At 35.8% G+C, this 26,318-nt stretch overlaps 4 protein-coding genes across 12 annotated transcripts; 2 read left to right on the top strand and 2 right to left on the bottom strand.

Moving 5' to 3' along the window:
* Positions 1 to 175: 175 nt before the first annotated feature.
* LOC105202772 (nucleoporin SEH1) lies at positions 176 to 3,534 on the bottom strand. 2 transcript variants are annotated; one of them, XM_011171440.3, is made up of 6 exons: positions 3,305 to 3,534; positions 2,647 to 2,803; positions 2,292 to 2,553; positions 1,889 to 2,122; positions 1,528 to 1,815; positions 176 to 665 (listed from the first exon to the last, which is right to left on the bottom strand). In XM_011171440.3, the coding sequence occupies exons 1-6, from the start codon at positions 3,413 to 3,415 to the stop codon at positions 500 to 502; spliced, it is 1,218 nt and encodes a 405-aa protein (XP_011169742.1). In that variant the 5' UTR covers positions 3,416 to 3,534; the 3' UTR covers positions 176 to 499. The 2 variants fall into 2 exon arrangements, with proteins under 2 accessions (XP_011169742.1, XP_025991596.1); XM_026135811.2 differs by lacking the exon at positions 176 to 665 and having other exon boundaries at positions 1,152 to 1,815; positions 3,305 to 3,533.
* Positions 3,535 to 6,746: 3,212 nt separating this feature from the next.
* LOC105202771 (D-aspartate oxidase) lies at positions 6,747 to 10,152 on the top strand. Of its 3 annotated transcripts, XM_011171439.3 has the most exons (9): positions 6,748 to 7,252; positions 7,577 to 7,658; positions 7,741 to 7,960; positions 8,537 to 8,749; positions 8,922 to 9,147; positions 9,427 to 9,494; positions 9,560 to 9,677; positions 9,761 to 9,862; positions 10,001 to 10,117. In XM_011171439.3, the coding sequence occupies exons 3-9, from the start codon at positions 7,767 to 7,769 to the stop codon at positions 10,115 to 10,117; spliced, it is 1,038 nt and encodes a 345-aa protein (XP_011169741.2). In that variant the 5' UTR covers positions 6,748 to 7,252; positions 7,577 to 7,658; positions 7,741 to 7,766. The 3 variants fall into 3 exon arrangements, with proteins under 3 accessions (XP_039303634.1, XP_011169741.2, XP_011169740.2); XM_039447700.1 differs by lacking the exon at positions 7,577 to 7,658 and having other exon boundaries at positions 6,747 to 7,252; XM_011171438.3 differs by lacking the exon at positions 7,577 to 7,658 and having other exon boundaries at positions 6,763 to 7,252; positions 7,690 to 7,960; positions 10,001 to 10,152.
* A 313-nt stretch (positions 10,153 to 10,465) lies between these two features.
* On the top strand, positions 10,466 to 17,609 carry LOC105202769 (tubulin polyglutamylase TTLL13). Of its 3 annotated transcripts, none has more exons than XM_039447696.1 (14): positions 10,466 to 11,582; positions 11,882 to 11,966; positions 12,027 to 12,317; positions 12,949 to 13,105; positions 13,377 to 13,477; positions 13,622 to 13,750; positions 13,816 to 14,041; positions 14,119 to 14,300; positions 14,601 to 14,835; positions 15,261 to 15,392; positions 15,625 to 15,972; positions 16,157 to 16,202; positions 16,293 to 16,485; positions 16,587 to 17,609. In XM_039447696.1, exons 1-14 carry the CDS (start codon positions 11,300 to 11,302, stop codon positions 16,609 to 16,611), a joined length of 2,433 nt encoding a protein of 810 aa, XP_039303630.1. In that variant the 5' UTR covers positions 10,466 to 11,299; the 3' UTR covers positions 16,612 to 17,609. The 3 variants fall into 3 exon arrangements, with proteins under 3 accessions (XP_039303630.1, XP_039303631.1, XP_039303632.1); XM_039447697.1 differs by having other exon boundaries at positions 16,293 to 16,514; XM_039447698.1 differs by having other exon boundaries at positions 10,466 to 10,773; positions 11,371 to 12,317.
* LOC105202770 (protein pygopus) lies at positions 17,221 to 25,368 on the bottom strand. 4 transcript variants are annotated; one of them, XM_011171434.3, is made up of 5 exons: positions 25,053 to 25,368; positions 23,182 to 23,468; positions 22,069 to 23,091; positions 21,822 to 21,967; positions 17,221 to 21,750 (listed from the first exon to the last, which is right to left on the bottom strand). In XM_011171434.3, exons 2-5 carry the CDS (start codon positions 23,395 to 23,397, stop codon positions 21,630 to 21,632), a joined length of 1,506 nt encoding a protein of 501 aa, XP_011169736.1. In that variant the 5' UTR covers positions 23,398 to 23,468; positions 25,053 to 25,368; the 3' UTR covers positions 17,221 to 21,629. The 4 variants fall into 4 exon arrangements, with proteins under 4 accessions (XP_011169736.1, XP_011169738.1, XP_011169737.1 ...); XM_011171436.3 differs by lacking the exon at positions 25,053 to 25,368 and adding an exon at positions 24,693 to 24,926; XM_011171435.3 differs by lacking the exon at positions 25,053 to 25,368 and adding an exon at positions 24,509 to 24,619.
* Between the last annotated feature and the right edge of the window lie 950 nt (positions 25,369 to 26,318).

Genomic DNA, 26,318 nt, shown 5'->3' with positions numbered 1-26,318 from the left:
TGTACATTTGGCGTCATGAATATTTCAATACATAAATCTGTGCCAAAGATTCAGCTGCTATTTATTATAAATGAAAGAAAACGAATTAAGATATAAAAGCAGAAAAGATAAATCGGTGAGATCTTTGGAAGATCGATATATATGCATCAAATAAAATGGCCAAATAATTTTTTTTTATTCAGATCTCTAAAAAATATATTTATCAGAAATTTCTACACTATAATGATAGATTGCTTTCGCAAACCAGAAATCTATGCAATCTAATTTTAATCCATGCAAATAATCGCGATACATTCCATTGAAAAATATAACATTATAAAAAAAATTCATTACAACAAGATTGTATAATAAATGATTTTGCATTTTAATTCCGCACAAAAAAAAACTTATTACGTGTTATCACAATCGGTTTAAAATCAATATCGACATTCATTTCTCATCGTGCTTATTCTAAATAATACTACCAAATCACATTGCTAGATCACACGAGCGATCTTAATTATTTCTTTGCTATAATCGGCAACAACGGTGGTGTTGGTTCGCTAGGATTACCCAGCCATACGGATTTACTAAAGCGTCCTTTTATAACAGGCGCTTGCCACTTGTTACTGCATACGATGGTAGCGGTCGGCTTCTCCGCCGGAACCGTGACTATGCTTACAGTCCTGAAATAGTTATAGATTATTTAACAATGAACACACGAGTTAAAGATCCGTGCACTGATAATATGACTTAAATTCTGAATTTAACAAATTGAAACAAAATTGTTTATAGGACGTAACAAAACAAAAATATTTTAATTGCGTGCATTTCTTAGAAAAGAAATAATCTACTATGATGAAACATTTTCACACAAATCTTTGGCAGAACAAGGGGGGAGAAAATGAAAAGGTATTCGTAATGCAAATACAGCATTTATTTATGATAAATGTGTTACAAATTTTTTCGCTGTTTATTTTATAGTAAATTTACGAAAAAATAATTTTTCAAAATTGATGTATACCTAGGATTTCTCCAGAGCCTATAAGAATACTATAAGAATACTACACACTCATTCTATTCATATCCTCCACCCATATCCCCAAAAGTTGTTTATACATTTTGTTATATATAAATTGCTTTGTGTGACCGATGTTGCAGCATTAAAAAATTTTAAACAATAATGTGAAATAAGTTTGTCTAAATAAAAAAAAGGACATGATACAACTGGTACTGCAGTAACAATGTAATATTTATCACAGTGTAAATGCGTAACTATTTTAAAAAACAAATTTAACATTAAAGGTGTAATTATAAAATAATATATAAATTATAAATACAAAATAAAACAATAAGGATGGATGGAGAACATAGATGAATCACAATTTTCATGATACCGATTGTATCCGTCGTACTTTCTGTCTGGCAGAAAAAATGCGTCAATAAACGCAAAATATAATTCACGATTGTCTATTCTAGAAAATTGATTAGGTCCTCTAATGCCAAGGTACTTGACTTGGATGACTGATGGTACCCAGTTTGTAGTACCTTGTGGTTGACGGCATCTGTTGAGCCGGCGTAGACGAGCTCGGCGGAGTCGCGACGATGGGAGTTTCGGTACCTTGTGCCGGAATACCATCTCCCTTCAGGACAGAGATGCATTTCCAGTGATTAATAAAATTGTCCTTCCACAATCGGACGCAACCGTCATCGCCGGAACTCGCTAAAATCGTTCCCATACAGTTCCAGCTGACACGCCATACAGTACAGTAATGATCGTCAAACTGCGCAACTACATTCGTTTCGAAATGCGACACACCGGTCTGCGTACTCTCGCTAAAAGATAGTATACATGTTTATATCTTATAACTTTGCTATAATTTTTTACAGTCTCTTGAGTTGTACTCACTCCGTCGGTTTCAAAGTGACTATTCGTACGTCCTTTGTAGCTATGGCTAGTGTATGGAAATTTCTGCCCAGATTAGGAGCAAACGCAATGTCGTAAACGGCATCCGTAATGCTTGACAATGTCTCGGCCTTCATCCAACGTCTACTGTTCTCGGAGTATTCATAGATGAAGATTTTTGCCCCAAGCGTAGGATTCGGATCATCACTGCCAACTGCTATCATAGGTGGATGTAATCTATAATGTATTTTTATGAAACATTAATACAAGTACATTAACAGATTTATTTTATCTTATTCATTAAGCATTCATGTAATAAATTATTTTATATTTTATTACATTAGTAATATATTATTTTCATTTTTTTATAATAAAAATTTATAATAAAAGATAAGAGTACACGTACCTCGAGAGAGACGGATTCCATGTAAGACAGCTACACGAAAGTTTGCAGTTGATATCATGTTGTAACGTCCATTGACTCAAATTCATGATATCTGGAGCTTCATATATCCGAATAAAACCATCTGCACTACAAGTAGCCAGTAAAAGGCCCAAGGTCTTTGGTGCAAATTTTACATCTGTGACAGAAGTACGTGAATCTACCAAGTTTGTTCTTTTAATCCAATGCTTACTGCCACGTGCTTCTGGTCCAGACCCTTCGCCAACTGTCAAGAAAAAGAAAAAAAAGAATGGTGAGAAACAGTAGCAAACAATGTTGAGAGAAATATTAAAAAATTAAATCAATCTTTCTGCCCTACCAATTTCCTCCCAAACAGCAGCGGTACGATCAAACGAACATGTAGCAAGGACTTGACCAAATTCTGGATGCGCCCAAGTAACCTTCCATACTGATCCACTGTGAGCTTTCCAAGAAGCAGTTAAATGCCAGTTTCCATGTTCATCCTCGTCCCAAACCTATAATATTTCATTATACTTATATTTCATAAATAAGTATGTATTAACAGGAATATATTTCTACAGGAATTCTTGCAGAAAATAAATTTTAAGTCATGTTTGTTATATACAAATTTGCAGCCATCGTGGCACAGAAAATTGTATATTTGCTTTATATACCAAAGATCTTCAATTCCCACCGATTACAAATATCCGATTTTATTCGATCGCTACCTCTCGCAAGGTAATAGCAAACCTCTGAGAGTACCTTGCCAAGAGAAACCTCTCTAAATTAGGCTGTTCGAAACCGGCGTTTAAATTGTAGGTCCCGTATATCTGTGTAAATTGTAAGAAAAAAGCGTACACCACAAAAATACGTTGAGGGGTCATGATCTGAAAATAGCTAAGGACTAAAAAGATATATATATATATATATATATATATATATATATAAATTTAATGACGATTAAATAAATAAATAACGACGAAGAAACTTTGAATTTTATTGATGGTTTATTGTACCTTCACAAATTGGTCGCTGGAACACGTCGCCATTCGTTCCCCATAATAATCGTAGGCGATGTCGTGTATGAGATCCTTGTGCTCAGCATTGATGCTGTGTGCCTCGTACATCGCGAATAAAATAAATGCCAGCGATACACACTAGCGCGAAAGGTTGTTTACGCGCCACGAGTTAGAGGTTATGACACAGCGTGCTCAATGTCGGCGCGATTCGGCGCGATTCGGCGCGATTCGGCGCTGCTCGGCGCCTGTCGGCATCGATAAATTGGATGCGCGAACGAAGCCACGTAGATGGTGGCGCTCTCTGCATTATTACAAACTCCTCAAATTTAATATTTGAAATATATACGTATTATGTATGTATATACAATACAATTTTATGAAAATCATACTAAAATTTAATTGCCAATCATGCAGAATAGAAGATTAACGAGTCAAAAAATATAATTTATAGATTAAGGGAACACACGCTTCAGGAGTTTGAGAATGTTGTTTCTTGCAAAATCCTGATATATTTTCCCAATGAGCAATCTCTTCGACATTCTTTTTAAATATTTATCTTTTATTAATTATACATTGTAAAAATAATATTTATTTTATATTAATTAAATATTTATTTTACATTAGTTATTTATTTTAAAAAATAAAAAGAAATATGTGTTTAACGTTTATTTAATAATAACTCTATATTAATTATTCGTTTGAGATAATAAATAAAAGAAATATTCATTTTTAATATTTATTTAATATTAATTTTAAATTTACTTTATACTAATTATTTATTTCAAATAACGGAATTTATTTAACATTTATTCAACAACAATTTATTATTTATTTTATATTATTTATAAAAAATAATTTTTAAAAAATTCTTCAAGGCAGCTATTGTATTGTAAAGTGAAACAAAAGTTATGTATAATTCCAAAGGTTTCGGATAACACGTTGATTCGTTCGTATGGTGTCCGTTATCCGAGACCAATTCGCTCTCGTGCAATTGCAGCTGCAAACGTATTCCTCGGCCACCCCAGCTAGATACGAGCGCGATCAGGTGTATCACGATAATGACCGGATATTTTCGCGGATCTCGCCTCAGTAATAGCACCGAGCGAGTACATCGTTATCGTATATAACTAAGGTGATTATCAGGTGATTCTCCTAAAGGTAACGACCGATTATTACATTTTCTATATAAAAAAGTAATGTAGGAGCTGAATTAAATTTGCTATTTTTCGACCGTTTCTATAACATTCTTGTGTTTCAGAATATTAAGACATTTTATAATGCTCTATACATCTTTAATTTTCTTATTTCTGAAGAAGTCAAAATTTCATGAAGCAATGTCAAATAAGTAGGGCATGAATTTAAAAAGATCATCAATTGTTATCTGTGTGGGGTTTTGCACAGTAAAAATGGTTTATTAAAAGAATAGATTACGAGTTGTCAGGACACGAGCCTCTCCGCATAAGCCGCGGATAAAGACTGAAGATCTATGGGTTCGCACTTAGACCTGTGGCTCGCTCGGAAAAGGGTTTCTGATCGCAAAAAATCTCGGACTGCTCGGAGCCAGCCTTGAAAGTTTTCCACGACCGTTTTCTCTTTTATTGCTATCAGATGCTCTTTCATTGCTATCACATTGCGCACTTAGGAACAATGCAAAAGATGCCTCGCTTGACGACAACGGAAAATATATATAAGCCTACATCTGTAATAAATTTACGACGAATTTATAACATGAAATACCACAGGGGTGATAATTTTTTTTCTTAATTTTCTACAGTTTAAGCTTATAGAAACAAACACGTAAAAATTAAAAAAAATATATTGTTTTATTTAACAAGAATAAAATAAATTTTTGCAATAATGCAGAATGGCTATATTAACATAAAATAATATAAAAATTTTCTCGAATATTAATGCATCGGGAAGAATGGCTTGAGCGTTGAGTCCTGGCCGCTGTCATCCACACCCTTTATCACATTTCCGGGCTATATTATGTCTAGGGTACTTGCATACGGTGTAAATAAATACTCCATATCGTGGAGTGTCATCAAGCACTTCGGTCAGTCGTCTTGTGTGTGAGATACGGCGATACTTCGCGCCTTCGAGTCAGTGTCGAGATCGAGCTGTGAAATGAACTGTGCACTGAAGCTTCTTTAATAAAAAAAATAAAAAATAAAAAATAAAAAATAAAATCGCAGAAACGAAAATCGAGTGACATTTTTCGTGCACTCGAATACTTAACAAGAATTTTTGTAATCACGAGAAAAACGGTGAATAAAACATAGTCATTAGAGAGTCATGTGAAATTTAAAAAAGTGAAACGTGTGTAAAATTATCGAATAAAATGATTGAAAAAAATTTTATATAAACGCGCATACCGGATAATTGTGGCGTTGAAGCGAAAATGATATCAAAATATTTCTTGACGATGAAAGAAAAATAAAACAGTTCACCCGCACATCAAGTAAAAAATAAAAATAAATTGATAAAATTATTAAATTAAAAATTAGAAATATTAATTATTCTTAAATAACATATATTTTAAAATTAAAAGTAAAATGTAGGTTGTCAAATGTGTTACGAAAAATACTGTCTTGCGCGTCACATTTGCACCAAGTGTTATTATTATACCAATACGACCTGACAATTTGTAAAGCAATTTCCTGTGAGATCTTCGCAAATAAATGTTGATTAAGTGAAATACTTAAGTTTTGGATTAAATATATAATTCGACGGTATTCAATGTATTGCGGTGAGACAGTTTGCTTTTTGCGAAATGTGCGCGTTGTGCTGTCGGTAAACGGAGTGTAAGGACTTTGTCAAATTTCAATTTAAAGTATTATGCTCCGTTTATCAACAATACGGTGCGATGGAATCATCTGTTGATCGAGCGGAAAAACTCTTCAAGTTTGATTTTTGCGGCTCCCATATCCCAGCATAACTCAGCCGTGTCATTATGAGAGGCATTATGCTAGGAATATGCGGTGTCGTAAATGCATGCCAATCCTCGAAGTGAAAGTTAGGAGTTTCACTCAAGTTGTACGGCAACGAATCAGAAAAATCATGAAATGTTTAACTAATTAATAAATCGTGTATAAAACTCGTTATGCAAAGCAACATGGAAAGATCAATGGCCAGCAACACGAGCAAATAAGGATGACACATAAATCGATTAAAAATATATAGTTTATTCTCGAATAAATGAGAAGCCAGAGCCTTTTATTTTGTGTTTATTTTTAAGTTATTTAATTGACGTGTCTTTAGTTTTTGTTAATTATTTAAATTTTGTAATTGACAATTTTTTTTATTTTCTACTTGTTGATTATTTTTTTTCTTAGATTGATAAAAACTTACAATCGAAATATCTAGTGTTCTCTCAATTTCTTGAGATTTTTTTTAATTATTCGAGAATTTTAACTTGTTTGTGATACCCTTATTTATTAAGCGTTTTGTTGATTGTTGGAATCTTTATACGAAATATTTAAATATTTGTACAGTTAGAAATGTGTTCGAACTAAAATGTTACAAGCACATTGACGTTTTTATTATTTGCGAAGCCAGAGGAACAATACTTGGGATTGCGTTCTATATGCAAATTTTTTACGAACAAATAGTGTGGCGACCTATAATCGCCGTGATTACGAAAAGCATCTCGGAGATGCGTCCGCATGCACCGAAGAATGATTGTTAATGACGCATTCGTAATGTCAAAATAAACTTTACCCGAGGTTATCCATTTCCGCGACCTCATTGTGGAATTATTTCTACGCGCTGGCAGTATGTATCGATAGCGACGCGACGGCAATTTGCGCGAGGAATTCGCCGAGAGCGAATCCACAATTAATTTCGCTTTCGCGATGACGTTTTCCTTCATGTCACGAACGAGTCACGTTTCTCGTGTGATCACGCGATAGAAAAGCAAGAGTTGAAAGTTGAAATCACTTTTTGGTAAGTCCAATTTTCGAGGCCTTTTTTTAGCTGCGCTATATAAATCCGAATAAATGTAAGAAAATAAAGCATTTAATAACCCTGTAATGAAAAGTATCGACCAAGTAATAATGTAATACTTAAAATAAAATGTGCACAATCGGGTAATTAATTTTCCAACATCTAATTATCTTACAAAAATTGTGTTGTGCATATTTCATTGTGTTAATTTTTTTTTCTTACTATATTAACTTTCTGTAATTTTTTTTTGTTTGTTTTAATGTATCTTCAATATTATGTTCAAATTGATAAAATTATAATTTGCTATTATTTTCTGTTTGTTAGAAATCCTTGAATTTATGAAGCTTAAGCTAATTTATAAATAAGCTGTATCAACACTAAATACGTTCTTGACTTACGTAAGCAGGTATAATCTCTGTTATCACAAATAAATATAGATATTATTGTGCTGCGACGCATCGCAATCATCAAACTTGCATTAATCTCAGTGGAACAACAATATCCGTTGAAATCGATGATGAAAATGCGCGTGGCCGTCGTGGGCGCTGGTATAATAGGAGTGACGAGCGCATATGCGGTGAAAAGCGCTTTTCCAACTTATGACGTGAAGATCTTCGCCGACGCATTCTCGCCTGACACCACTGGCGATGGAAGTGCCGGTCTATGGGGTCCTTTTCTCCTCAGTGACACACCTGTCGAGGACATAACGTAAGTATGTACACTCGATTGTACCTATGGATAATAAAAGTGAAATCGTGCCTTATGAAGTCCACTGGTTGATTTTTCTTCATCTTGACTGTTCCTACATTTTTACGTATCACAGAGAAAAAAAAGAACATGCTTGTTGTGTGAATGTTTTTGAAAAATGTTGAAATAAGATTATAAAGCGTTAAACACATGCTTACACGAAGAAATTTTGTTTTTGGTTTCATCGAGAAAAATACATTCTTATTATTCAATAATAATTTTCTTGGATTGAGAAGAAAAAAATATTGAAAAACGAAGTAACAAATCTTCGAATCAAGAATTAAAATCTTTTTATGTATGTAGTAATTTTCAAAATCTTTAAGAAAATTAAATTATATATAAACAAGATTACCATTGTTTTATATACGTATAAACAAGAATATTAATAGAATATATATTAGTTTTGATATTAATGTTTGATACTATTTGTTCTGTGCAAGATAGTTAGGCAGATAGCTCCGTATGTATAACCATCCATAATTAATACAATAATTAATTAGAATAATAAATTAATTTCAATAATTAATTCTGTGTTAGTCGATGGGCTGGTAGGACACATCAATGGTTCGAACAATTGTGGAAAGCCGGATTATCGTCGGAAACGGGTGTTTGCTTGATACCTGTAACTCGTGTTACTAGCGAATACAAGGACGACGTAGAGCCAGAATGGAAAAAACTCGTCTACGGCTTCCAAAAAATAAGTAACGAAAGATTACAACGCTTGAATGAAGAACACAAGTCTAATTACAAGTACGTTTTTAGCATTACATCTTAAAATAAAATTACCACACAATTTTAAATTAAATTGCGATTATTATAAACAGAAAATTTGAATAAATCTTATTCTAATTATCACTTACTCTTATTATGTTTTTTTTCCAATTTTTCATTCACACCAAGTTTTAAAATTAACGATTTTCAGACAAGGTTGGCATTTCATAACTTACACCGCCGAACCGGTCCTGCTGCTGCCATGGCTCATGAAAAAGTTTGCTGCTTTGGGCGGAAAAGTGGAAAGAAGAAACATCAAAACGTTGCACCAATTAGCCGAAGAAGGATATGATTTAATAATAAACTGCAGCGGTCTTGGTGCACGAGAACTCGTCGCGGATAAAACGATGATGCCTATCAGAGGTCAGGTGTACAGGGTAATTGACACTTCAATTTACATTGCATATATCCCCTTGTTCAAGCAGATTCAAGTTATCATTTACTAAAGTTACAATAGTAACAGTAATTCATGTATATGTTTTCAATGTGTGTAGAAATAAAAATATTTTAAAGTTAATTTAATGTCAAGCTTTCCCAATCTTGAAAATGGAAATCGCTTTGTCTCTTCCTTCTTCGTCAATGCGTCTCATGTTTTCCTTAAAATATTTCCTCATCAAGTTTGAAGAAGAGGATTAATTTAAGAATGTTTATTTAAGGTGAAAGCATCTTGGGCAATGCACTGTTTTTTGGTGGACGATGACGCCTGCAATTACATCATCCCTAAGTATACAACATTAACAATGTATATTTTGATAGTGACGTGCCTTTCTCTGTAATATTTGTTCACAGTGTCCACAGCGTTGTAATAGGCGGCACTCATCAGGAAGGTGACTTCGATTGTTCCGTACGAGAGGAGGACTCGAAACACATTTACGATGGATGCTGCCGCGTAATGCCGTCTCTAAAGGTCCCTAAAATACTCGGCGTAAATTTAATAATAAAAGACTAGTGATTCCCCGAAATAATTCGCGCTTGCAACTTCTGTTGCAGGCGGGTGAAATAATACGCGGGTGGGTGGGCCTTCGACCAGGACGACCGCGAGTTCGTCTGGAGTGCGAGTGCCTCAGCTCGCCCATGGCAAAAGAGATCAAGGTAAATTACCGCGAGAGAGAGGATATTATACGGCGAGAACACAATACTAAGCTCTGAACTTTAACACACCCATCACTCGAGCGTCGCTGAACTTTACGATCGCTTCCTATAACGCTCGTTTCGTGCTTTATATTTCAGGTGATACACAATTACGGCCACGGCGGAAGTGGCGTGACGCTGAGCTGGGGGTGCGCCATGGACGTCGTGGAAATGATAAGGAACTTGAAAGTGCCCGAATTAAACTCGAAACTGTAACTTCAGGGACAGAATAAACTTTTATCCTTCGTATATTTTTATCCGCATCGTTGCGGGGCATTTAACCTTGCTCGACCCCCTTTCTTTTATATCACCTGGAGGATTGTGTCGTTAAAAATACTATTCTTGTTATTGTACTTGTTTCCCGATGTAACAGTCTAGATTTAAATTAAATCTAAAGTGTTCCCGCAAAAGTGGTGTTAACGTCAAGGACTTCCGCGCTTTCTTTCGATTCGCGTATCTATCCTATATCTATTTGACACTTGATCGATACTTTCGCAATTCTTACCTTAGACCCGGCTGTTTCGCATAACAACGGCAAAAAGTCGAGAAAGATAATTAAACGTCAAGAAAGCGAACGTAAGTGCGCCGGGGGTTCAATCTGCGCGAGGGGCGCACCAACCTATTTAAAGTTTCTCGTGTCGTGATCACTTCCGTAACTGTACAATTTCTAAATATGGTCGTCGGGCTGTAATTAAAGCACCAAACTAACTACCGAGATACCTTACATGTCGACCATGCCGCAGTAGTCGCGTAAAGCTAGACGTCGGTGACGCGTGTCTCTCCCAGTCGCAGTACGATCTATATCGGCCGCACAGGTCTCCATTCGCGACAGCATTTAACCGTCGCCAAAATTAAAACAGGAAAATTGACAGGTACGCTTATCAATACAATAATAGCTTCCGCATAAGCTTAACACATTTCGTAAATTTGAATAAAAAATTTTCTTAAAAGAACTAAAGGAATATGCCGCTATATATTTTTTTCAATATTTAGTAATTGTTACAATTATTTATGACGAATAAAAAACATCTCAACATTCAAATTAAAAATCTAAAAAGGAATGATATCTATATAAATTTGAATATTTAAATGCAAACTCGAGCACTGCCGAGACATCTATAATACGACACCTCAATTTTAAAAAGCTAAAAGCAGATATTTTGACGACGATGAACGACAAGTGATGACAAGCTTGTGAAAACTTTTGTCAAAAAACACGTCAATTTGATTTGAATTACCAAGAAGAAAATCTCAACGACAACGTATCGATTAATACGATTTATCGCGCCTACGCGGCAAATGCAGATGCGAGAGAGGGATTGAGTTAGAATCGAGTTTGACGCGGAATTGTCTGACAGCGCGATTAAAATAATCGAATAATGGAAAGCAGCAGCTGTCATGATCGTCGTAGAGTACAGCGATAAGCATCCGCTGGTGACATCGCGCGATTCTAAAAACGGTAATTCCAGAGACGGGAACGTGACAGACGGCGAAAGCGTCGGCGGGTCCGACACCAGCCTCGAGGAACGATCCTGCAAGACCGCATTTGAAAATCGGAAACACGCCAACCCCGACGACTCCTCGGACGTCTTACCGCTTGCAAACGACAGAATAGCTGTTGCCAAGCATGATTCCGAACAGCATCATTGGAAGATTACCACAGACAAGGACATTAACACAGGTATCCGAGACAACGTTGAAACGACAAATTCAAAATTACAAAATAATTGCTTTAATTTATTGTAATAACAAATCTGCGCGAAAAAAAATATATAATTTATGACGGGAGGTTTATATCGCAAAATCCATTAAAACTTTTGTAGTTGCAACGCGATCTGATCCGAACGTTACGAAATTTATTTTTTAAACTTGATATTGGTTGTACAAAAATGTCATATTCTCTGAAAGTCTTTAAATCTCCCTAAGTTTTTTATATCCGAGTATTATTTTTACGATCCGTTAATAAAACTTCCCGAATAGGCGCGTTACGCGAGGGAAGCGATTCGGAGCGGCGCAAGAAGGACGTGGAAAATACGTCGAAGAACAGAAAGAAGAGAAAGCGGAGGTACTGCGCATCTCGTTTGGGAGCCTGAATCAATTGACTTATCGATTTAACGAAAAACAGATTTTTAACCATCTGCGCGGCGAACTGCAAGTACGACGTGGTTAGGCGCGTGGCCGCGCGATTCGGGATGCGGGAAGTTACGGAGGACAGCAGCTGGGATATTTATTGGACCGACATGAGCATCAGCGTAGAGCGCGCCAAGGATATGAAAAGGTACCAGAGGGTCAATCACTTTCCCGGGATGACGGAGATATGCAGGAAGGATCTGCTCGCTCGTAATCTCAACCGCATGCAGAAGCTGTTCCCGAAGGACTACAACTTTTTCCCGAAAACTTGGTGCTTTCCCGCGGAGTAAGATACTACATCTTGATGATTACTTTATAAAGCCTCATTATCAGGACTGTTTTGTTAATAATATTCTCTTGTCTTTATTAATGAAAATTAATTAAGTAATTAAATAATTAATTTCCTGTTTCGCATTTAAAGAGTACCGAGATTAAATAACAGAGTATAACAAATCAGAGAATTTTGCATTAAACACATAAAATATTATTTTCCGTAAAACGCTCATCTCTCGTGGATAAAATATTATATTTAATTAATAATTGTATGGTATCATTTTATACATCTTTCGCTTTGAATCTAATTGAAACTTGATATCCGGATGTAATCATACTTTTTTAATAATAGTAAGTTATAGGTTAACGAGATAAAATATCATATGGCAATTCTACGAATTGATCTCACGTGTCAAAATAAAGAATGCGATTTATCGATCGAAAGTCCCCTTATATCTTTTACAAGAGCGAGACTGCCACTTGAACGAGTCTTTCCGTTTCGCTTCTCCGAACGATTGCTCTCGGGTTTCCAGTCGTAAATTCCAAAGGTTCTTTATCGCCATACTGGCGATAAAGAATAATCAATATTTCCTGAAGTCGGCGAGCGTGTAAACAGATCGGAAACTTTGGATTTCGGTTTCCAGCCACGGCGACGCGACGGCTTATGCCAAGACGCGGAGGTCAAGAACCTTCATTATCAAACCGGACACGGGCTGCCAAGGACGCGGCATTTATCTAACGAAACATTTAAAGGACATCAAACCGAGCGAACGTTTCATCTGTCAAGTGTACATCGCAAGGGTACGAAACATGCATATATATCAATTTTTCCCCGCAAGAAAAAATCGCTGGAAGTTTGCAGAAACCGACCAACTCTCTTTCAAGAAAATCTTTCCTTTGCGCACGTTTCTCTTTCCTTTACACACAGAGAGAGAGAGAGAGAGTCATTGAAATTGGATAGAATTTTTTCCGACAAAAAATTATGCGCAATTGTGTCAATAATACAAAATTTCACAGTTACAGTGCAAAGCAAGTATAATGCATACAGTCCTTTTTCTTACCACGTCCTTAGCCCTTCTTAATAGACGGATACAAATTTGATCTACGTATTTACGCACTAATTACGTCATGCGACCCTCTCAGGATCTATGTGTACAACGAAGGGCTCGCGAGGTAAGGCATGCAACGTGCTTTTAAAAATAAATCTTGAAAAACGTACATTACGAGATATACTCGATTTAATATTTTTTATATTATTAAGAAATACGAATGTATTTTTTCGAATATACTGGGAAGTACGAAATATTGAGCTTTCAGATTTGCAACGAGCAAGTACAAGGAGCCGACCGGTTACAACATTTCCAACATGTACATGCACTTGACGAATTATTCCGTTAACAAGCACAGCCGAATGTACGTCACCGACGACGAGATTGGTAGCAAGAGGTTCGTACACATCGGATCTGTAAAATTGACGATAAAAGGTGCCAGTTAAATAAAGAACTTTGTAGGAAAATATCAACGTTGAAGAAATGGTTAAACGCGAGAAACGTCGATGTGGATGAACTGTGGAGCAAGATTGATGAAATTATAATTAAAACTGTAATCGCCGCGCATCCCGTGTTGAAACATAGTTATCACGCGTGCTTCTCGATGCACAATAAGACTTGCGCGTGCTTCGAGCTATTGGGATTTGACATTTTGCTCGACTGGAAGCTCAAGCCGTATCTCCTCGAGGTGAGCCTTCGAAAGGGATTGAGAAATGTGTAAAAGGGGTATTATTAAATATCATCTACATTTAGTAAATCTATCAGGTAAATCACTCGCCAAGCTTTCACACAGATGCACAGATAGATAAAGACGTAAAGGAAGGATTGCTGATGGACACCTTCGATATATTAAATCTGCAACAGTTTGACAAGAAGAAAATAATAGAGGAAGACAAGAAGCGTATCAAAGAGCGACTTCTTCAAGGTTTAAATGGGAAGGATTTCAGGCGAGTCAAATATATCAGAGATTATAATGTAGATAGATAATTGACCTTTTACTGCATCAATCTCGCAGTAACTAATTTCGATCAATATCTCATAAGACTCATCCTAAAAAGCTGTACAATTGTATATATTTTTACGATTAACGCGTGATAGAAATTAAATCTGAATTTTTAATTGGTGTGCTAAAATGTTTATTAAGTTTCTTACTTTATAAAATATAATTTAACATAGAATTTAAAAAATTGAGCTTGTATTATTTGTAGTAAAAATCTGATGATAAATCGAAATATTACGATGTGTAGTCAAATTAACGATACGGCAGCTTCGATGAAATCCGAGGGGAACGAGAACAATTATATGCAAAGGCAATTTCAGTGGGAAGACGATCACATGGGCAATTTTCGAAGAATTTATTCGTGCTTCGACGAGGATAAATATCAGCCTTTCTTTACGCAGAACGCGCTTTCCGTTTTCCAAGATACGGTAGCGTCAAGAGCGCGAGAAGAAGCGTCGAGAATAGAGAGAGAAGGGAACGAGGTGAATTTTTCTTCAATTCGCGATTTAATACTTTAAAATCGATATAAGCAAATTTAAAACAATTTTTCATATTAATGTTTAAATTATAAAAAATGTCAATATAATTTATATGAAAAAAATGCAATACTTTTTATGAATTTAAATTTATGGCGCACATCACAAAGTTTTAATCAGAGTAATATTAATTTCTTTTTAATATAAAAGTTAAAATACAAAAAAGAGGTAGCGTTAATTCATTATTGGATAATTAGCTGCTTGTTAATTATCCAATAATAAATTTTAACATTAATGAGCTTTAGCTTTGAAAAACACAGTTAATCATTTTACAAGATATTGCTAATTATAATTTTTTATAGTAAATTTAATAAATTACTGCTAATCTTTTAATCGGTTTATTTGCGTAAATAATTTTACCTTATTTTTAGCTAAAAGCAAAGGAGGAAGAACGCAAACGAGTAGTCGGGAAATGCAGTGAGCCAAAGTTGGGTTCTGAAAGTTCAAACGTATCAAAAAAATTACAAGAGAAGAGCAAATCCGCAGGCGTGTTAAGGAAAAACGTTAGTACACCAAAGTTAGATCATTCTATTTAATTAAATTGTTATCCATATAAAGAAATGCCTCATTAGCTCTCCCAGAAAAAGAAACTACCAGCAAAAATTAGAAGAGAATAATTATTTCTTATTAGAAAGTACGACTCGATAGAAATTAAATGAGACGTTAAATAAGATGGAGACTTTTCTCTATCTCGGAGAAAGAATAAGCATGTTATCATCGTGGCTTTCTTCGCAGATCAATAAACAGGATGCACAGGGATCTTCCACCCTGTACTCCTTCGAGCCTGAAATCATATCAGAGTCCGAGGAGAGGGAACGAATAGCGGCTTTGGTGCAGAGAGATTTTCTCATCAAGAGCTACGGCATGCTCGAACAGATATACGTGGCGATGAAGAAGAACGGCATGTTACGACCCGCCGACGAGAGAAAGTACGGATTGTATGGCAGGCTGGGATTACACGCGAACACGAACCACGGTACATGCTTCTCCTCGCACAAGCCCCATCATCTTCAAAACGGCCATCTGGACGCTACGCAAACAGCCGCGAACCAATACCCGCGATGTTCCCTGAGAGGGACTGAAGTAACTATATTTTCAATCGAGACACTGATTACCTTAGAAAATCACAAATGCAGATACAAATCAGATTTTGCTCGACAAGTTTTTACATTTAAAGAGGCAGAGGCATATTCTCTTCTTATATATTTAAAGAAAAAGAAGAGATAATGCATTTAATAATAAATATTCAATATGCAATTTTTTTTAGCACAAATCGGCGAACAATCAGCGTGAATCCAAGAATTTAAGCAAAAGTAAGCGTCAACTTTTAAAATTACGAGTAATAATTCTGGAGATTGTCGCCTCTAGTTCTGTACATTTAAAATCGTTATTCTTTGATTCAGACCTGTGGATAACGTGCAACGAGGCGCTTGTTTATGTTCGTCCGAAAATACCGCAAAAACTGTGGACGGAGGAAATGAACTCTAATAGTCACATGGGACGCGTAACGAAAACACACGTCGCTAGAACATTGTCGAACACTGTGCGGCTGCACACGCTCGAGAGAAGAGAATCTTCTCATTCGGCGAAATCTAAGTAAGCTGCACATCTACGTTTCTATCTCTGTATGATCTACTTTTCTTTTTATGATTACGCATTGAAATGCGCTTATTCATTACAATAAAATTTTATATTAGAGTTGACGTCGCACCTCAACATTGAGGACAAAATAGGCTGTCTTGTCTGTCTGGGATAAGAAAAAGCAAGAAAACATAATAAAGGAATTATTTTTTCGAAAGATATTAAAACAGTCGATTAATATAAAATTGGTAAAGAGAAAATTTCGACGCTACTACAAAGACCTTGCGATGTCGTGCTATTGACGTTGCTGATATCGAGCAGAAATGAAGATTAGTAACAATAAGATTCGTAATATTGAGAAATATACAATTTCACATTAAATATATTACATATAATTCTCACAAATTAATAATTGCTTAGCTGCGTTAAAAATAACTATTGATTAAGTAAATTCTTATTCCGATGAGAATACTAGCGCGAGTCGAGACGAAATAAAATGAGCCTTATCCAACATCCGGGAAATGAATGAACCTCGGGACGCGTCTCGGTGCGTGAGCGGATGCTGTTTCAAGGTAGAGAACAGTAATATATAAAAATTAACAATGTATCGACTTGTTATTTAAAGTGCCATATAAATATGTACAATAGATGTATAAGTGAACATGTACACGTCACATAAGAGTGGGAATTAGGTACGCGCCGGGTGCGTATGTAAAATGGTCATATACATACGTAGATGCCAGTCTATAATATGTATAACAATTTTTATTGCTGATATATATTCTATATTCACATGATAAAAAATATTAAAAAATAATCTATGAACAATTTGTCGCGTGCTGGTTTTTGCCCCGTTCATGATATTGCGTCCACGTCGTTTCGTCGCAGCGTTTCACTGTCGCTCTCTTCAGCTTCTCTTTCCTCCTGCTATTTTTTTTTTTTCCATCGTCTTCACGTTTCATCGTTTTCACGTGTCGCAATCGGTAAACCGAGCCTGTGGTAGACGCGCGTTTCAAGAGTGTGTTACGACATAATCGAGAATTCAAAGTTCTTTCAAAGTTTCAAAGTCGGAATAACAATAATTCGCAATTTTATACAAAATAATGTGTATGTGTATGTATGTGAGTGTGTATGTAAAAGCGGTGCGCCGAATTGGCAACAAGAATTATGCGTTGCTTCTTCTTAAATTTCTAAATTGCGGTCAGTCTTCCTAAGTTATCATTTTCCCTTTTCCATAAAACTGCGCCAAATGATAGCGACACTTCGCAGGACGCATGTAGGCGATGTAACATCGGCCCCCTCGACTGTAAACTGCGCTATGTTACGTCATTGTAAGAACAAGAATTAGTGCGAAATACATCCAACACATTACGGTCGATGAATTTTTTTTAACGTGATATATATTATTTACATAAAACCACTGTATGCAAATACGGCAAATATTTGCGCGTCTCTCTCACTTGATTCCCCACCATATTAAATCTTAGCTATAGAAAGGCTTATGTACATAAAGTCAATAGATATTTATACGATAGCCTATATTATATCGCTTATAAAAAGAAAAGACCGCAAAATGTGTATATTCATGCCAAATATTTCCATCTCCGTAAAAATAAAATCATTTCATCATATGTTTCGACATATATACATACTTCCTGAAAATAAAGGTAACTGCGTTTGAAGAAAGTGCAATCAGACAAACAGTTGGACATATATAAAATGCATTTGTTTTCAACAAATTTTTACAAGAGGGGGTTAAGCTCTATCGTCGTGTAAAACACACATTCAAAATCATCAACAAATCAAAAAAGGAATTATTACGCGACGTGTATAGAGATGGATGCTCCGTGTCACGAATGGACGTGTGTATCGATCGTCTTTAAAATTATATAAACACTTATAGTTTAATTCTGTGAAAAATAAACATTATCCTTAGTCACTTAAATTACAGCTCATTTACTTTTTTGTACTAGAAAATGATTACATCCGTTGCTTCGGCCATTGACAACATTATCCGTGTAAATCTTCGTAAATCGCTTAATCCCCTGCATTTTTTTAACTTTCGTAATAAAAGCAATGTTAACAGGTTTTTAGCGTGACGTTCCTCCCCACACAAGAAAATATAGAAAGAAGATATGTGAAGATGGTATCCTATTCGTTGTAATACTAAAATATGAGCATTATGTAGGATCTTGTGTATGTTACTCACATATAATATGTGTTAAAAACGATTATAGTAAAACAAGCTTAAGGCATGAATTATACGGAGATTTCGAGTAGAAAATTTAATTTTAGATGAAGAAATTGTTCTAAAATTAATTTCTCGATCTAAAATTAAATTTTTGTAAATTGAGAAAATTAGTAAATTTATCTAATATTGAGGTACAATAGACATTAATTCTAATAAAGATTTCCGCTTATTTTCATCAAATCAGATCTCCGTGTAATACAGGCATTAAATGATATACATATATATGTATATATGTATATATATATCTGGCTAATTTCATATACATATAAAAAACTATACAATCCGTAGACGATAATTTTGTATTAGCTGCCGACGGAATTTAGTTTTCTTGTTTTAACAGTTAATCTCCTGACAATAATACGCTTTTTCCTTTTTATATTTATATCGTCGATACTTTTACTATAAACCTGGCAGATGCGAAGATTACGCTAGCTAGTTAAAACTGTTAAACGTGCAGATTCCTTTATCATGAAGTTGAGAGACTTTATAATTGTTTTTTTTTTATTTCGAAATAGTTTGAATTTATACCAATGATTTGATTGAATGCACTAGTGCAGATCAAGGTCTGTTGTACATTAATTTATCTAAATAGATATACATAGTATAGGCGCCTTGAACAGTAAAATGTTCAACGTATCTACTAAAGAAATCACTGTGCCAAACATCGCATTGATCCAACAATGTATGCACTATAGTATGCCTTTATGTCATTTTACGTACAACAGTCTTTATGTGCACTACTCAAATTCGCTATATATTATCTTTTATAGATAAGCTAGTGATAATCAGATAAATTGCAAATTATAAAAACAAATACTAGCAAAAGATATGTAATCGACGCAATTCCAAAAATGCAATTACAATTTTAATTAGTTCTTAACAATGCCATTTTGCACTTCAGCTCTGCTCAAACGTTAGAGCTTGTGCTAATTCTATTTCCTAACCAATTTCTATTAAGTTATATAAAATCTTCTGTTACAATGGAAAAATCTGCATGTTAATATCAGTCAAATAAATTCTGCTGTGTGCTCAAGCAATCTCTGTCTCTCTCATTAAAAATTACTTTATAAATAAAACGTAATATTTTCATAAAAACTTTTTACACAACTTTAGAAATATATTTCTTATATCCTAATTTAACCGCGCAGTTAAATCAAAAGTTAAGCCATGGCAACAATATATAATTCAACTAAATTATACGATTAACACATAAAAAAAATTTTTTAAATTACTTTAAAAAAAACTTAAAATTCAGTTTCCTTCCTGTTACAAATTCGATTACACCAATACTGCCGCAAATTATAGAGCCTGTTGTACCATCAATTTATCTAAACGTAAAAGCATACTTAAACATCTTGAATTGATAAAATATATTTTATCAATTCATCAACATATATTTTATCAAAAACAATTCAATCTGTTATACGCTGCACATTTCTTTACATCATTTATGTATAACAGCCTTTAAATATGCGCTAGTGCGTGTACCATGCATCTAATCGAATTTGCTATTAGATCTTTTTAAAAACTGCAAAAAACTTACTTATCTTGTGCTTACGAAAAAATTTCTACCACATTGTTCTTTTTCTTTTGTTTTTATCTTTCATTTTATTTACAAACAAATATATTTAATTAAAATTTTTTTTCGATTAGATTTGGAAAAGTCAAGGTACTAAAATAAACCAGAGATATTAAAATTAAATTTACCATGGTCTTTTTTTATACTAAAATAGATGACATATAAAAATATAAGAATTGCAGCATTTTTAAGTATATCGCCTGGGAGTATCAATACTGCATTGTGTTTGTGTAATTCCGTTTCTCGAATGGAATTAGCTTAATTCCATTCATGCTGATTGTATTAAGTCATATACTTAAATTTAATAAAACATGTAGATTTAACAATAAAAATAGGACTTGCGACATAATTTGTATCACAATAAATATATCATCTGCATGATAAAGGCGATATATTTGTATATCTGCAATAAACCAAAAACCAATTTAAGTAATATACGTGTCTATATATATGATCTCCCTGATCAATATATCAATGTGATTTCGATATTAATGTTCATATCTTTCCAAAAATATCGAAAAAATCACAATTGATGTATTATAGCTCTGATGACAAATGGTACTTGTACAAATTGATTTCACACTTTTAAATATCAATTGCGGAGATGATAACATTTATTATGATGTTTATCAGGAACGTTAATACAGGATAAAACAAGAACGATGCAAAATTGTTCGCAGCTCATCTCTAATATACGTCTTACGTCTGCTTTGTTAATAATACCGAACGTATGTAGGTATCATTGATTCTGAATTAAATGCAATTGAAGTCGTAAAAATACCAGTCCTCCATAAATCTGAGATATTTCGTCATTTAAAAATTTAATATTTTTCTAGTCACAATTTTAAAACCTTTTGAGACACAAAGATTTAAATTTTAAGATACTTTGTATAGTAATTTTTTTAAATAAAAAAAACATGCCAATTATTTTTATATTATTTGTTGAGATTCAATAGTAAATATTAATAATTTAATTTTTTGTGAATTTAATTTATGTGAATCCATTTGTCATGTCAACAGACTTGATTAATTAAAATGACATTTGAATGTTATCTCTGCTTTCATATTTATCGATACAACTTACAATGATATCCTAATATTTCAACAAGTTAAAGTTAAGTTATTAACAAACAGCGCATTTTTATATTGAATGCACGACTTCGCACGTGCATTAATATGTGCTAGAGTGTGTGTCTGTGTATGTGTGAGTGGGTGTGTGTGTATGTATGTATTACGTGTGCACAATTGCACACGCATATGTGCGTGTACCACATATAAACGCTAACAAATAGTCACTGGAGCGTCGCATAAACGACGGGACACGAAGTGTTATGGTTTAAACTTAACCAGGGGTATGCTCTTCGATTGCAAACACTTATCACACACCCATTCCGCGTAGACCTCTGCCGTTAATAATTGGTAAGCGTATTCTGTCAATCCTGTGCAGCTCCTGAAATAATCGCGTTGTCAAAACGCACGTTTTATATTATTTTGCTGAATCTTGTTAGATTAATGACTCACCTATGAAACCAAAAATTACAACCTGATTCGCACAGAATTGCCTGATCATTGTCATGTACTTCTTTATGACAAATTCCACAGGGATAAATTGGTGGCGCGTTAGGATTTTGTGGATTGAATACCATTGATTGATCTGGAGGGTATATCTGCAAAAGATTGATAAATTGCAAATAAATTTATAGTTCATACGCTGCTAAATATAGTCATATTAATTGCAAGTAGCATATTTAGTAAAAAAATAACTTACTTTGCCCGCAGAAATTGGCATTGGCTTTGGACCCATTCCCGGCGGACCTTGAAATCCATGTGGTGGCATAGATCCTCCCATGGAATTAATAGGATGTCCCATAGGTGGCCCACTACCCATGTTATTGGACATTGTACCCATTGGACCTGCCATGTGACTTCCCATTTGATTGTGATGACTAATATTCATATTAGACATATTACTCATTCCTGGGCCACCCATATTCATATTGTTTATCTGATTTGGCCCAGTCATATTCATATTGTTTGACACCATCGAACTCATGGTTGTCATAGGTCCGTTCATAGGTCTTCCTAAGTTGTTAAGATTGTTTCCCATATGATTCGGATGAGGTTGAGATCCATTGTGTCCCAGTGGACTGTTTACATTGTTTAATGACGGTCCATTTAATGGACTGTTGGGCGGTATATGGCTATTTATGTTGTTCATGTTCATTGGTCCATTAGGCATGTGATTAGATCCTCCCATGTTCATAGGAGAACCTAAAGGTCCACCCATAGGGCTGCCCATATTATGACCCATATTATTCATTGGGCTACCCATAGGTCCACTATTCATATTATTCATTGGACTACCCATGGGTGGACCACTTAGTTGCGAATTTCCCATATGACTCATATTCATATGATTGTTCATGGTGTTCATTGGACCGGGAGGCATGTTCGGACCCATGTTATTCATAGGGCTCATACCTCCGATAGGAGCATGATTCATGGGAGACATAGCTCCCATGTGATTCATATGATTTGTCATGGGTGAATTACCCATAGGGCTCATATTGCCCATGTTATGTGGCATCATAGGACTCATGCCACCTATCGTGGTTAAAGGACTCATACCTCGCATAGGAGGACCACCCATGTGATGTGGATGATGTGGATGCATATGTGAAGGCGCGCCATGCATCATTGGACTTTGCGGTGTTTGCGGGGGCGTATCATCGAAAGGATTACTCGCTACTATTGTGTCACCGTAACCAGTTAAAGGCGGGGGTAGTAGATCCTGTTGGACAAATGTTAGATTAATATTTAAACAATAATTCATAGATAATACGTCGTAATATATAGATACAACAAAATTGAGTTAAGATACCTGTACAGATGGAGGTTGTTGCGGAGGTGGTTGGGCAACACTTGCATTTGTACGCCTTTTCTTTTTAGGATTAGCACCAGCTGGTGGTGGCGGTGGTGGATGGGGGTGAGCTGAAGAGTCAGAATGTGGGGCATTGGGGCCCATATTCACACCCATTCCCATACCCCCCAATGGCATCCTTGTGAAGGGTGGCATGCCCGCAATATTGTGGCTCATCTCCTTCGCTTCCCTTATTTTATCATGCCAGCACCACTGGATTTTCGTGGCAAGTAACTATTCTTAATCCACTGTTAAGAAACAAGCAATAGAAAACTTTGTTGTATAAAACTAAATTTACAAAAAAAATATTGGATAAACAACATGAATATAAGTATTTAATTATACATATATGTATATTGTATAAAATATATAATCAACCTAATAATTACATAAATTATTGTATATTAAATATATAAATATTCTATAAATATGTATCAATAATAAATATATAATTTCAAATATTACAACTGATATTTATAGATTTCACATGAGCAGGGAAATATTCATCAGTCGTAATGTAAATATAACATTTCATGTTATCAAAGGATTAGATAAGATCAAAGCTTGATAAAATAGAATAAAATTATGTTTAATGTTTAAATTTCATGTCTGATGAAATAATTTATCAATTTACAATTATTAGAAATAAATAAATTTTATACATAAATATATTTAAAATTTGTACATATAAAGACTTCTTTACACACACACACATATAAAGATTATATAATTAATAAGAGAGCGTTTGTTCGTAAAATTAAAAAATGCATATTAAAATTTACATATTTTCTTGATTTACATAAATAATCATTTATCAAGTAAAAACTCGACACCATCGCAAGAACGTCTCTCGCAATAAATTCATTAATAATCACATCTCTTTGAGACGCAAGGCATAATTAAAGGCTGTATTCAGGTTTTACTGACGAACACTGTCCTAGACACCAATCGAGAAGAAAATCTCTTCACCGAGCCACTGCCGATCGAACTGGCGGCATACACGGGGACACAGTCGCGGCGTACGATAGCGAAACATCCTTATCGCATCCTCGTCGCTCCATTAAAATTGTCTCTCGCGGCGTGAGACTTATCATTTATAAACACACTGGAACGCGAAAGACGTCGCGTATACACGTATGAATACACGTATATACGTGCCGCGACGTGACATCGTCACGCGTACACTCATACACGAAACGTCGAGACCCCGCGTATGCATATCTGTACATCGTAGCATACCGCCTATATTTACATATGCCGATATAAATAACGAAATTACTACCGTTACCTCGCTTGGCGCGCCAGCGATCCGTCCGCTCGTCCATCACGAATGAGACGGGAGATCGAGGAGGCGAGAGGGAAAGACAGAGAGAGAAAAAGAGAAAGAGAGAGAGGAGAAAAAGACTCACGCGGAGCGCACAAGAAAGAGAGAGAGAGAAAGTGCTAGAAGCGTCTTTACGACACGAGCGTACCTTCGAGGCGGCGATAAGAGACCCACGGTACAACAAAATAGTGGAGACTCCCGTCGCGCGGCGAACGTAAAAAGGAACAAAACAAACTCCACTTTGCAGTCTCTCGCGTACTAACCTAACCTAACCCTGCCACAGGGCTCACCAATCGAGCTCCTCCGCAAGGCGCCTCCGCAAGTTGACCGCACGATTACGGAGCGCACCCGCGACGCGGGACGAGCGTGCAATTTCATTACAACGGCGCTTTCATTAGGCGGCGAGATAAATCGCACGCAAACGCCACGGCGCCGCCGGGCGATTTAAAAAGCCGGCCGGGTTTTCGAGGGCTCGCGGCCGCGTGCGGCGCGGTCGCAGTTTACTCACCAGCGCATTATAGCGGACGCGACGACGCGATCGTTTACATGGCACAGCCGTTTCTTTGCCGGAGTAACACCGGCATCGCGGTTCCGCGATGCGTTCAATTGCTGTCTAGCCGCCACCGCCGCCGTCGATCTTGCCGCTTGTTGTCGCTGCCGCCGCCGCTGCTGCCGCTGCCGTTGCTGCTGCTGCTGCTGCTGTTGCTGCACTACTGTTGGCTCTGGCTGGACGAGCGATCCGTCTGCATGCAATTCCGGCTCGCACCTCTCGCGCAACGCATCTCTCGATGGCGCAAACGGGCCGCGCATTCACGGGCGCGCGTCCACAACCGCGATGAACGGAATCTCGCACTCTAGGTATCCGCGAAGCTCGAGTAATGGAGCGAGGTAGTCGCCACAGACCACACGAACCGTCTCAGGTCGCCATTGTCGCGTTACGCGTTCCCCTCCCGCTCCGCGCTTGTGTTGTCGCCAGTCGCCAGTGCATCGTGCTGGTGCATGGCTGTGTTGTCGCTGCGCGCTTCGCTAGATGGCGGCACCGGTGCGACGCCGACGACGCGAGTGATGCGACGCGAACGCGTCGAGGTCATCGGCAGACGGCTCTAGGACTCTAGTCGCTCCAGTCGACAACGGCGCGTTCTATGTCTCGCGGTAATCTGCGATCGGCGAGGTAAGATTCTGCGTATAATGGAGATAATATTAGCAACAGGAGCAGGATTGTGCCGCACATTTCAAAATTACGTCTGCGCGAGTTTTTTATGTGTAAACAATACGTGATGTTTACATGAACTTTTTTACGTACAAATAATACAAACGTGTAAACTATTAAATTAACACAGAACATATTACAGGAAAAATAATCAAGTTTTAAAATTGTTAATATATCTGATTTTAATGTATTAATAATAAAAATATTTATCAAATAAAAAATGCGACATACAATATTTAATATTTAATATTTAATATTAATATTAAAAATTGGAAAGTTAAAGAAAATGATATGTAAATCACATTTTCATTATATTTATAGGTATTAGGTTCAAATTATAGTAGGCTATAGTTTACATAGATAACATTTTATACATAATTTACGTTGTTTACGCGCGTAGTAGACTATTTATATCGTTTGCGTAAATGCATAAGCATGAACAGGAGTATCAAATATCAATACAGATGTGTGTCGTACACTTCAAGATTACATGGATTATTTAGATTATTGTTTACGTTATGTTTGCAGGAATTTTTTTATGTAGACAACGTAAATTATTATAAA

Source organism: Solenopsis invicta, chromosome 3, assembly GCF_016802725.1.
Source record: "Solenopsis invicta isolate M01_SB chromosome 3, UNIL_Sinv_3.0, whole genome shotgun sequence".
NCBI lineage: Eukaryota > Metazoa > Arthropoda > Insecta > Hymenoptera > Formicidae > Solenopsis > Solenopsis invicta.
Note: the sequence above shows the minus strand (reverse complement) of the source record. Positions and strands in the feature narration are given on the sequence as shown.

What these genes read in the sequence shown, in the direction of transcription:
- LOC105202771 (XM_011171438.3), top strand. Translation starts at nt 7,767, where the DNA reads ATGATGAAAATGCGCGTGGCCGTCGTGGGCGCTGGTATAATAGGAGTG. An exon ending in TGCAATTACATCATCCCTAA is followed by an intron (nt 9,495 to 9,559) that starts GTATACAACATT and finishes ATTTGTTCACAG; the next exon opens with TGTCCACAGCGTTGTAATAG. An exon ending in GCGTAATGCCGTCTCTAAAG is followed by an intron (nt 9,678 to 9,760) that starts GTCCCTAAAATA and finishes CTTCTGTTGCAG; the next exon opens with GCGGGTGAAATAATACGCGG.
- LOC105202769 (XM_039447696.1), top strand. Translation starts at nt 11,300, where the DNA reads ATGATCGTCGTAGAGTACAGCGATAAGCATCCGCTGGTGACATCGCGC. An exon ending in TCAAGCCGTATCTCCTCGAG is followed by an intron (nt 14,042 to 14,118) that starts GTGAGCCTTCGA and finishes TAAATCTATCAG; the next exon opens with GTAAATCACTCGCCAAGCTT. An exon ending in CAGGCGTGTTAAGGAAAAAC is followed by an intron (nt 15,393 to 15,624) that starts GTTAGTACACCA and finishes CTTTCTTCGCAG; the next exon opens with ATCAATAAACAGGATGCACA.
- LOC105202770 (XM_011171434.3), bottom strand. Translation starts at nt 23,397, where the DNA reads ATGAGCCACAATATTGCGGGCATGCCACCCTTCACAAGGATGCCATTG. An exon ending in AACAACCTCCATCTGTACAG is followed by an intron (nt 23,092 to 23,181) that starts GTATCTTAACTC and finishes TTTGTCCAACAG; the next exon opens with GATCTACTACCCCCGCCTTT. An exon ending in TGTAATTTTTGGTTTCATAG is followed by an intron (nt 21,751 to 21,821) that starts GTGAGTCATTAA and finishes CGATTATTTCAG; the next exon opens with GAGCTGCACAGGATTGACAG.
- LOC105202772 (XM_011171440.3), bottom strand. Translation starts at nt 3,415, where the DNA reads ATGTACGAGGCACACAGCATCAATGCTGAGCACAAGGATCTCATACAC. An exon ending in TGCTGTTTGGGAGGAAATTG is followed by an intron (nt 2,554 to 2,646) that starts GTAGGGCAGAAA and finishes TTTTCTTGACAG; the next exon opens with TTGGCGAAGGGTCTGGACCA. An exon ending in GTCACTTTGAAACCGACGGA is followed by an intron (nt 1,816 to 1,888) that starts GTGAGTACAACT and finishes ACTATCTTTTAG; the next exon opens with CGAGAGTACGCAGACCGGTG.